This window comes from Bubalus kerabau, chromosome 2 (assembly GCF_029407905.1).
Source record: "Bubalus kerabau isolate K-KA32 ecotype Philippines breed swamp buffalo chromosome 2, PCC_UOA_SB_1v2, whole genome shotgun sequence".
In the NCBI taxonomy this organism is placed as follows: domain Eukaryota; kingdom Metazoa; phylum Chordata; class Mammalia; order Artiodactyla; family Bovidae; genus Bubalus; species Bubalus kerabau.
The window spans coordinates 91,648,894-91,660,925 of record NC_073625.1 but is presented as its reverse complement, the minus strand read 5'-3'; the positions used below and the strand labels follow the sequence as shown (position 1 = coordinate 91,660,925).

At 36.4% G+C, this 12,032-nt stretch overlaps 1 protein-coding gene across 19 annotated transcripts in view; it reads left to right on the top strand.

Moving 5' to 3' along the window:
• The window catches only part of ABI3BP (ABI family member 3 binding protein), a 298,503-nt gene that overhangs the window by 205,465 nt on the left and 81,006 nt on the right, over positions 1-12,032 (top strand). For all 19 annotated transcript variants that reach the window (XM_055567939.1, XM_055567955.1, XM_055567954.1 and 16 more), the window contains 2 exons: positions 3,086-3,160; positions 7,095-7,169. In XM_055567939.1, the coding sequence (XP_055423914.1) occupies positions 3,086-3,160; positions 7,095-7,169 (150 nt within the window). The remainder of the gene's footprint in view (positions 1-3,085; positions 3,161-7,094; positions 7,170-12,032) is intronic.

The window sequence follows — 12,032 nt, the reverse complement described above, 5'->3', positions numbered from 1 at the left end:
TCTTGGCCTCTTGCTATTTTAGTCACCAAAACTGTCAAACCTAAAGCATCTTTTTCCTAATGTTGAACATTCTGCCAGTTTGGTATTATGTTGAATATTTCAGATAATATATTTTTGTACAATGATCCACTTATACCTTCTGCCCTAGCAACACACTTTTCATTAGCAGTCATTTCATCATGTTGATTTACTTGTTTGATTTTCTCTTTGTTAAACAAAATTCAATGCTGCTGAATGGCTTATGCTTTAACAGTTTTTATTACTTTGTTTTATGGTTACTCTTGAACATATCTTTCTAGCATTATTGGGGGAGGTACTAATATGGAGTGATGATTTAAAAATTAAGGATATTGCTTACCTTGAAAGTCTTTTATAACCTGGCATCTCTAAGCAGTTTTTAAACTAAATACATTATTAAGAAGTAGGAGTGGTATTCACTGCAATTTTCTTTTTTTCTGTAAAATCTGCCTGTTACCATCCTTTCTGTATTAAAGGTGCATGAAGCACTATAATAACCCTGGGTAGGTACCTTCGATTACTGTAGAAACATCACCTCTGCCCCAAACTGTAATTCTACCCAGCCCAGATGAGCCTCAGACCACACTGAGTATTGTTTTGTATTTCATGTAGAAGGTAAATGTTCACAGAACTTAAAAGAACAGGAAGATGATGGTTGGGCACTATGACTAGCTGTTGGAAGCCATAATGCTGCTCACAGTCTCTGATGGGCGATCCTACCTTTCTGATGCCCCATTCCTCTTTCTATCCATAGTGTGTAGCCAGTCCCATAGCAATGTTGTGAATATCATTTAGGATTAACTGAAACACACCTCTCAGCTACTCTGCAAGTCTTTCATAGAGGAAATAATAATATTTCTGGGAAAGAACATTTATATTCTATTTTAAAACATAAATATCCCAATTTTAAATGCTTTATCACCTTACTTTCTTCTGCTCCTTCCTGTGGCAGCTTGGCCACTTCATGGATACAAATAAGAGAAACTGAAATCACACCAGTTAGTTGGCAAGTCATAAGGGTTTCCTTGATGGGATTTGAAATGTAGGAAAACACAGCATCAGTGCAGATGTACTTCTTCTTACAAGGAAATGTACTTCTTCTTACAAGGAAAAAAGTCTCAGTGTCTACAGGCTCTCTCAGACCAGCAGTTTATCATATATAAGCTCAAACTTGTATTTTGATGGCCATGAAACTATTTTATATGACTCTATTTCCAAATGAGAAATGGATATTAAATTTATTCATTGAGATATGGATATGAATTTTATTCATTCATTAATTTATTAATTATTCATATGGATATTAATTTTATTCATTGAGATATGGATATGAATTTTATTCATTCATTAATTTATTAATTATTCATATGGATATTAATTTTATTCATTGATATTAATTTATTCATTAATTTTATTCATTTATTCAAAAAAGTCTTTCAGTGTCTACAGGCTCTCTCAGAACAGCAGTTTATCATATATAAGCTCAAACTTGTATTTTGATGGCCATGAAACTATTTTATATGGCTCTATTTCCAAAGGAGATATGGATATTAATTTTACTCATTAATTTATTCATTTATTATCAATTTTATTCATTGTCCATATAAACTATTTTATATGGCCCTACTTCCAAAGGAGATATGGATATTAATTTTATTCATATAATTATTCATTAATTTTATTCCTTGTCAGAATACCCCATTAAACTTTGCCTATTAAACTCTACAGTTTAATTTTACCAAAATTCCACACTGACTGTATTAACTGGATCTGTGTCTGTTATCTCTAACATTTTCAAGTTTTTTTAATAGCTCTAGTTATTAATATTATTGAAATATTTAATTGCAGATACCACCAGTGATACCAATCTCATTCTGAATTATTTTTTATAGAACTGCTTCATAACACGCCTTTACCTACAGATGGTCTCTTATACCCCAAGGATACAAAGAACCTATCAGTATGAACCTCAGCAAGCAAAGCAATTCAGAGTCACAATATCACAAGACTAAGAAAACTGTACAAGTATAGAATTGTAGGGTTGGAAGGGTCCTTAAAAATCCTTTACTTTTGATGAAGAACCCGAGGTTGTAGACCAAGTGATCAGCAAAGTGAGTTCTTAATCTCTGACTCCTAAACCAGTATAATTTCCAACATATCTTGTTCCTCTTTCTACAGGCGAGAAGATTCCACTGAAACCATTGCATGCTTTGTATATTTTAATTATCAGGAAGAAGTCTCTACAGACTCAATTTCTTTTATCTAATAACTCTTATTTTCAGCAAGCTTTTCTTAAGGGTCTGAAACTCCATGACCTTGGAAACCATCTGTTTCTTCTTGTTTCTCTTTATCTCAGACACACTTAATCCAACCAAACAGGTGTTTCCACAAGCTGTGACCTTGCATTTGATCATTATTTTCCTCTACAGGATAAACCTTTAATTTTTTTAGTGAAGAAATTGTCTTTTACACTGAGTGTCCTAGAACTCTTTTGAGAATTGCCCAGCAAAAGGATAACTTCCTTCAATAATGTATCCTTTCAATTTCTGTTCAATTTTTCCTCCCCAATATGACCAATAAAAATTGTTTTGTTTAACAAAATTAATTTTTTTCCATAACTCTCTTATTAAGACATATTCACTTTCTAGGTATATTTGGAATGTAACATGCTTTTTATTTAGAAGAAATTGTGTCCCTTTGTACTTAAAATATTATACTGGGATACTCTGATAATGCGATGTGAACTTATAATAAGGATGAATTATTTTATCATGAAATTTATTTTTAGTCTATTTAATAGGTATTTGAAGAAGATAATCCTAAAATTTCAACAGTTTCATTTGCCAGCTGAGTATCTTAGATATTAGTTAATGTGCCTTCTTGTTTTGTTTTCTGTTATAAGAAAATGATCTTCTTATATTCTATTGCTCTTTGCCAGCTTTAATTATGTTAATTGCTGTATATTTACGTCTTCAATCACTCAACAAATGTCTTCGCGCTCCTAGAAGGTTAGGTACTGTTATTCTTGAGAAACTCAAGAGCTCCGAACCTGTATCCTTTCTTTTAGCTTCCAAGCAGATACCACGAACTCCTCCCAAACCAAAAACATCTCCACATCCAAGAATCCCACAAACACAATCAGGTAAATGTTTTATATTCTGGCCTGAAAAGTTTGATGTTTGCAGAGTTACTCTGTTGAATTATAGCAAGTTAGGTTTTTAACCCTTATAAAAAACAAGTCTTTCTTTGAAACCTAATAAATATTTATATTTAGACTTTATCAAAAAGTATAGTATTAAAGTGGCTTATTCCAAAAAGCTTTCCTACTCTTATGTTATTTGAGAAGGGGATAGAGAAATATGAAATTTCTTTAAAAAATAGCCTGCCTACTCCTTTTGCTTCTCCTAGTTTGAGAAACCCTTCCATGGTCCTTGAATGTCCTTCACCCACCAGTCCCCTAATTATTTTTTGGCCTTTCAGTCAATTTTATTTAACATTAGGTCTTGAAGATTTTTAATATGTATCTTCTCCTATAAAATATTTACCTAATATTGCTTTGGTTGTTTTGCTATGAGTTTTGGAAAGAGCTAAACAAGAATCATTATAAACTATTTTTTTAATAGTATGGAGGTGGTTACTTGAATGATTAACCCTGACTTCTCAACCAAGATCTTGTTCATTTCCTCTGACTGCCTTGGCAGATCTCCATTTCAGGCTACCATAAACCTGACATACCTCAAAGAAAGCTCATATTTCCCTCCTTTTGGTTTCTCATTTGTATCAGTTGCAGATTCTCAGCATTTTACATCAGTTTTTATTCTTGTCCTCATCCAACCTCTGGACTCCATCAGTTTTTCCAGACATTTCCAGCATTGACGCCTACTCTAACCATATACCCAGTCATGCCTAGTCGGCTGTCATTAGTCCTCCTGCCACTCTTCCCTACTAATTTAAAATTGCATCACCCCTTGATCCTTAAGTGGCTGATTAACTAGTTCACTTCATCAGTTATAGCCACTCAACAAATACTTATTGCATGCTGACTGCGTGCCAGCCAATGTGCTACACCCTGGGATGTGAAACAAAATTTCGGCCTTCTGTGGTCAAGGTAGTTACAGTCTAACCAATCATCTATATTTAAATGTATTTACACATGGCCCATTTCCAAAAAGTATATGAAGTGCACCTACCCAGTGTACTGGAAAGGAACCCTCACTATCACCAATGATCTGGGGAAAGCAAAATGTTAGCAGCATCAAAATTATGCTTGATCCAGGTAATAGCTCTGAATTACCACCACAGATTCTTTAATCACATCTCAGTATCCCTACTGAAAGAAAAAAAAAAAAAGAGCTGTTAGATTTGGGAACGATCTTGAATACCTGAGAGATACTAACATTTTCTATTATATTTCTGAGAGAAATTTTGCCCATTATTTTTTCTTTAAAGGAAAACTCCTTAAAAGAAAGTCGTGGGTACCATATCTAGCTAATGATTTTCAATCTGCTTTAATGTATTTTAAAATGTGTTTTTATTTAATTACTAAAACTTTGCTAAAAAATAATACGGATGTGATACATAAGTATATGAAGGTATCAAGGCAACAATCATCTGAAAGAATAAGAAATTTTAAAATAACAGAAAATAAATTTGAAATGTTAATATATAAGAAATGCTAGGAAAAATAATTGGAATTAGTGAATAAGTAAAAATAGAATAAGAATTTTAAAAGCAAGCATATTAAATTTGTGGATAGGAAACTAAAATCTAATTTTAAGAAATCAACAGATAAAATCATGAAAGGAACTCTCAACCTTTTATGTGAATATAAAGAATAGAATAAATATAGCAGGAAAAGGAGAAATGCAAAGAAATAACAAAGCATAAAACAATGAATGCTGGAAAGTAAGAGAACAGATGAAAAATAAGATGTGTTGGAAGTTAAAACATTGAGGCTGTAAAGCCCTGGTTGGCAACATTATAAAAAGTAAAGGAGATTAGAACTAAGAAGGAAGGCATTCATAATTTCATCTTTTTGAGCTGTACTCTATACTTACAAAAATCGATATAGTAAATCAGGACCTTACTCTAGTTTCTGATTATGACACTCTAAGTTTCAACCTTGTTTGATTTTGATTTAGACCTTTAGCTAACCTTTCTTGACAAGATAAGCAACTTTAGAATGGATAGATGCATACACTCAGCAGTTCCACTGAAACTCTGAAACCCTGGAGTGGCTGCAGACTGTAGCAAGAGAGCATCCTGATTCTGTCCCAACCGAGCAAACTCCAGTCCATCAGCATCTCCTCTGGAAAGTAGCTGCCATCCAAATACTTCCATCTTTGTCAGGGTGGCCTAATATAAGGGGACGATTTGGAAAATTGTTCATTCTACGTATTCCTCTTAAAAGTGGGTGAAATTAGGATCTCTCTTACCCAGGAGAATATGAGTTTTACTTAATAGATCCCAGCAATACTCTAGGTTTTTATAGTCTTTCAAGGATGTTTCGTATGTATATAGGTGTATCACTCAGTAATTCAAAGACAAATGTTTAAACTCTCATAGTACTTCCCCCCTTACATCTGGCTAGCTGTTGCAAAAGGCCGTTTGAATGGGAGAATGTTCTGTTCATATGTGCAACACCAAATGCAAATTGTTATTGTTGGGCTATAAGCCATCATCCAACATAGCATGTACAGCCTAAAGAGCAATGCAGTTGTTAATCTATCACTATTTTCAGAATGAAATTCTGTAATTGGGCATGCTGCCTTATTTATACTTAAATTATGTTGATAAATTAGATAGAAAATTTTAAATTTACTATATTTGGCATTTGAGGACATATTGGGATCAAAAATTTGGAAGAAATCATCAAGAATATTTTATCATTAAATATAGGTTTGATTTTAGATTCCTATGTTCATAAGTAACAGTGAACAATCCTGTTATTAATAATTATATATCTAGAAATCTTATAACCATCAAAATTGCTCCTAATTTTTGAGGGGGCAAGCAATGTGAAAAGCAAAATATACTCAGATCTTTCAATGTCAAATTTGTAAAGTTTCTCCAAAAGTGGAAAGAAATGTTTATAGGAGTATAGCTTTCACATCATTTTGACATTCACACTTAATTCTCACAGTCACGCTTTGAGTTAGGACAGGTTTATTATGTCTACCTAAAAAATGAGGAGGAAGTTAAAAATGTGACCTGCAGAGCTGGGATATAGGAAACCTGAGTTGGGACCTAGCGATCATGTCTGGACCTTGGGGTTCAGTTCAAGTCTTGGCTCTGGTGCTTAATGACCATGTGACTCCAGGCAATAGTCTCCAACCTTGCTTCAAAGTGAAGCTGATCATTCCTTCCTCTCAGCATTATGGTGAGAATCAAAGGGCATAATCTTTATGAAAGCATTTTTGAAGTTGTAAAATGAACTATACAAATAAGGTAGGCCTTTCTTCCCCCGCTGCCCCCAGGACTAAAACAAAACAAAAATCTATTACATTAGCACCTTGTTACTCCAAAGGAACAGCTGTGGAAAGATGGTTTGAGTTTGTAAATGTGTCATTTAAAGGTTTATTTCGAGCCTAAGAATTGCCGGAGGCACAGAACATGAGCCCAAACATTCCCTTCCGTTGCCGATTCTCTTTCTGCTGTTGCTGACCTGACTTTAAGTTGCTTTCATACATGCTTTTGGGGGTCCCGCTTTGACTTTACTGAACTCATTCTTCAGAGAAAGGCATGAGGATGGGTTTAAGAAGTCAAGCAAACATCCAGAGAAGAGTACTCTTAGATTAATTTAATTGCTATCTCTTCTCAAAGGTTTGCAAAATTTCTTCATTCTACCTTTATGCTTAGTCAAATTTTGCTGTTTCTCAGATTTCATTTTTCTTAAAAGTATTTGAAATTCTAACTGATTTACTTTTAGAGCTTAAGGTTTATTTTTCCATATAACTCCTATTTCAATATTTTTTTAAAAGCAATAATCAGGTTTATGCTTTGTCAGATCTTACGTGCTAAGCATGACTGGGAGATGCTAAAACCAAATGACTCATGGTCCAAGCTCTCTCTTTCAGCTCCTAAGGTATTCCAGCGTGTTACTTTGAAGCCAAAGACATCACCAAGTCCAGAAGTGTCCTATACGCCACCTGGTAAATGCTTTATTTCATGTTTAAGTCAAATGCATTCTACTGTCACATTCTACAGCAATGAAACATGAGGAAGGATGGGTATGAGGTCCATATTTCATTTATGTTCAGATACCATGCTGTGTCGTGCATGATATAATCATTTCAAAGTGTTCATAAAAGTTACATATGTGCTCCATTATTTATGTAAACATTGATATAATCCAAAGGCAGAGAATTATGCCAAGGGTAGAAGACTTCTCTTTTTTCTGACTTATAAAAAATAACCTTCTAGAATTAAGGGTAGAATGCTTTTTTCTTTTCTGACTTCTAAAATATAACCTACTAATGTTAACTATGCGATGCTCACGTTTCACCAAAATAAGATAAAGAATTGGGATTTTTCCACAAAAATTATAAAATGATGTTTTGCAAATGGAGGAAATGATGTTTAGCCATTTTCTTGGGTTCAGAAATTTTACACTATTCAGCATTGAGGATTTATTTTTTTTCCTTTGTTTGAGGTTTTAATTCTACTTTCCCAGTTCATGGAGCAGTTGCTTAAGAAATTTGTTTCACACACAAATGATTTCTTTAGCTACAGATCTATTTATTGCCTATCATTTGAGAAGGCTCTTTGCCTGTTTAGGGGGGGATTATGTTGCATTTGTGGGAGAAGTCAAGGTGGGGACTGCAAGGACCCAGACATTTCTCTAGATCCTCAAGTGATCATAAGAAGCCTCTGTTGGCTTCACTAAGCAGTTCATTGTTGGTTCACTAATAAGCCAAGCCAAACTTTTAGCCAGAGTATCTGAGAAATACTACAGGTTTTGCCCCTTTAAAAAAAAAATTCAATTATTATAAATTCTTAGGTGGTCGTAGAAGATTATAGAACATTCCTAAAACCAAAGCTTTTCTGAGCTGTAGCTTGGACTGATGGCATTTTGGAAGCAAGTGAATTCACTTGCTATCATGGTTTCCTGGTTATGTAAGTGGAGAATGTTTCTGCTGCTGTGGGGTGATTAGGTGGTTGCAGGTGGTAATAGTCCACAAAGAACCTTTTTGCCCTGAAGTCCAGAATGTAAATTTGTACTGCTAAAAGCAAAAGTCATATTATAAACACCATTAAAAAAAAGCTTATCTTCCCACTGGCAAAAGGTCAACTTCTTGTTTTCAACCGTGGAACAAATATGTTAACGGAGATGGAGTCATTAGAGATAATTACAATATATGTGAGTGATTTTATTTTCCTCTTCATTAGAAAAAGTAGTACTATCGGTTCTGATATGACATAATCTCATTAAAGTAATATATGTAATAGTTAAACTTTTCTTCTTTTTAAATATGTAATCTTTACCTTACTTTCATCAATACCTTATTTTTCACACTCTGACTCGTAAGTTTGATTGGAACAGCAGCACAAACGCTCCCCATGGAGCCTTCATTAGGCTTATTTTATTGACTCTCCAGTACTCTTGGCTGGAAAATCCCATGGATGGAGGAGCCTGGAAGGCTGCAGTCCATGGGGTCGCTAAGAGTCGGACACAACTGAGCAACTTCACTTTCCCTTTTCACTTTCATGCATTGGAGAAGGAAATGGCAACCCATTCCAGTGTTCTTGCCTGGAGAATCCCAGGGACGGGGCAGCCTGGTGGGCTGCCGTCTATGGGGTCGCACGGAGTCGGACACGACTGAAGCGACTTAGCAGCAGCATTGACTCTCTAGTTCCAAGTGTCTCTACACCTGAGTGTGAATTGTGTCTCTAAACCCGGTGTTGGTCCTGCCATTGTGTCCATCAGGGGTTCCCCTGTTACTCCATCGGTGTGATGCTACAGGAAGAAACATAAGGCAATCATTACTACTTTTCAGTCTTCTCCCAAGTGTTTAAACAGACTGGATGCAAACAGTTTGGGGGTTGTATCTAGTCTCAGGTTTGCTTCCTAAGGAGCCCATGACTTTGTTTACTGGCTCCTCAGAAAACAGGGTAAGTTACATGTAAATGTAATGTGTGCTGTATATCCTAGAGAGACGGATGCTCTGTAAAAATGTAAAATGTAGTACTGAAATCGGGACGTAGTTATGTTTTAACATGATGTTTGTCTCAATTCTAAATGATGTCAGAAGTGACAAAATTGAATTTTTAGTCAGTCTCGGATTCTCTGTACAGCTCTTTTATTCCACAGATGCCTAAGCATAACACAGCTTTCATCCAGTTAGACCTTTAGAGAATATCCAGTCACTCAGTCAGATTAACTACAGTATTTAATGAGGAATCTAGACACACTGAGCCCACACAGCATGTCCAGAGCCAGAACAGTACTGGCTTTTCTTTTGATCTGCCTTGGAGAAATGCTTTCAAATTCAGGGCAGAGGACTCACTCGGATGCCTGGTTCAGCGGAGCTGTGCCTTCTTTATAGATGTGTTTCTGTACCAAGGGCTGTCTTGGCTATATAGCAACTTCTGTCACCACAGAAATATTTGGATAGACTTCAGTCATTGGAAGCAAGCCAGGGGGGGGAAAAAATCTAAATTTCAGCAAGCTATCCAACCCTGCAAATGCTCTAAACTGCTCTCTTTGGCAGATTCTAATTTGCAGCATTTTTGCAGTTAAGAAAGAAGGGATGAATGCTAAAATGTCTTTTGGAGATGGAATTGCTAGAATGTGGACAATGACTGAATGGTGTCATGGAGAGAAGGAGGACACAGTAATTTCCAGCTTAGGCAGGTGGTGGTGGTTTAGTCGCTAAGTCGTGTCTGACTCTTGGCAACCCCATGGAATGTAGGAGACTGCCAGGCTCCTCTGTCCATGGGGATTCTCCTGGCAAGATTACTGGAGTGGGTTGCCATTTCCTTCTCCAGGGGATCTTCCCCGCCTAGGAATCAAACCTGGGTCTCCTGCATCGCAGATGGATTCTTAACCAACTGAGCTACCAGGGAAGCTAGCTTACGCAGGTGGTAGATGCCAATACCATTAACTAAGGCAGGCAACAACAGGAATAAGGTGCTAGGTTTGGAGGGCCAGTTGGATTGGTGGTTGAAATGAATTTTTGGCTTTCTAAACAGAAGTCAATATTTAGGATGTAGATTTGGGAGCCATATGTCTATATGTCTACTATGTATAGAAGGTTCTTAAATTTTGAGGGAATGATATCATCCAGGAGAAGGTACAGACTGAGAAAATAAGAGATCAGAGAGCAAAGTCTTAGAGGACATGGTTACACTTAAATAGTGGATAGAGGAAGGAGGAGCCAGCAGAAGTTTTTGTCAAATGAACAGAGAGTACCAGGAAAGAGGAACTCAGGAGGCCAGGCAGGGAAGGCCATGAGTAACAGTGAGGAGGAGGAGGAGGCCAAAAAAGCCACTGGCCTTGACAGTGAAGGTCTAGAAGCCTGCATCTGAAACCTGTGGGCCAGTGCTTCAGAGGTCAGCAATTTTCAGACTTGGGAAAGGTAAAACAGCACGGATACCATAGATCACACGCATATTCATAAGTCTGCAGTGAGAAGCAGGAACAGTCACACTACTCAGGAGAAATAAAAACTGTAAATTGACTTAGATCAGTTCTAGTCAGGTTTTGCTGTCAAAGAGGCTAAGCAAAAAAATAAAAAATAAAACCTTTTTGGTCTTTAGAACATTTTGCTATTCAGAACCATGGATGAGGTCTCATGGATTCATGGGTGCAGGAGATTAGTGAAATGGAAGGCCATCTACAGTGGATGGAGAAGACGCAGTTAAGAAACCAGGAAGCAGAGGCAGAGTTCTTAGTTGAGAGCAAGAAAGGGATTGTTTGAAGGGGAGGCGTTAAGGAACTGGTTATTAATTTTAGGATTTTGGAACTCTTGGGTTGTTTTATGGGTGGAGGGGGAAGAATTCATAGATAAATGAAAATATGGATTAATAGACAAAAATATAAGATAATAGAAATGATAGAAAGTGAAAGGTCCCAGAGGAGACACAAGGGAAGGTAACACAAGAGCACAAGTGAAGCTCTGAAAGTGGCCTCTGCGAGGCAGGAAACCTGCTGCCTCTCAGACTGTGCCCCTGGGTCCAAGGTTGGAATAAAGGAAGTGGCAGTCTGGACATGAAGGAGGTGGGTGGCCTATGTGTGTTACTTACCTATGAGAATATCTTTGTAGGCTGTTGCAAGGGTAAAGCTCACGGAAGATCTCTTAGTGCCCATCTCCATCAGAGAGCAACTCCTTCATTCTCCCATCTGTTCTGGCAGAACACTCTTGGTGGTCGTTCACATTTGTCCATATTAGACACTTCCATTCACAGTTCTCTTCTGGTAGTTGAATTTTTCTTTGAAGAGATGCCCTTTATTCAAAAAGGTAGTTAATATATATATATATATAACTGGTAAGTTAATTTGTTCATTAATATAAATGATAAATTGGCTAATACAAATGGGTCTAAAATATAATAATAGTAAATATTTTAATAAGGAAATCAAAACTGCCTTCTCAGTTAAATTGTCATGATTTGCATTCATAAGTTTCCCCCAGCATGGAAGATTTAGGTTTTTAGAATCATGCTCTTATTCAATTTAATACACAACAGAATGCCACATAGGGGGAAAAAAAAAAGTTGCATTTCTTGGAGCTGCCATTGACCAAATAAGAGAATGATTCACATCCCTTTCCTGTGAATATTTCTAGTTCTTTCCTTTCCACTGATTTCACCTGCTTTAGAACGTCTGGTATGGCAGTTATTAAATCATCACCTCATGGTTAAAACGTGCCAGCGGCAGCAGCAGGAATCCACATTATGCTTGTCTGAATTCCTCAGAAAACTAAGGCAGGCCGCAGGTAATGTGTTTACAATATGGTGGATTTATTGGTAGCACATTTCTTCTCAGCTTTTCCCTTCCTTAATCCCACCTCCTC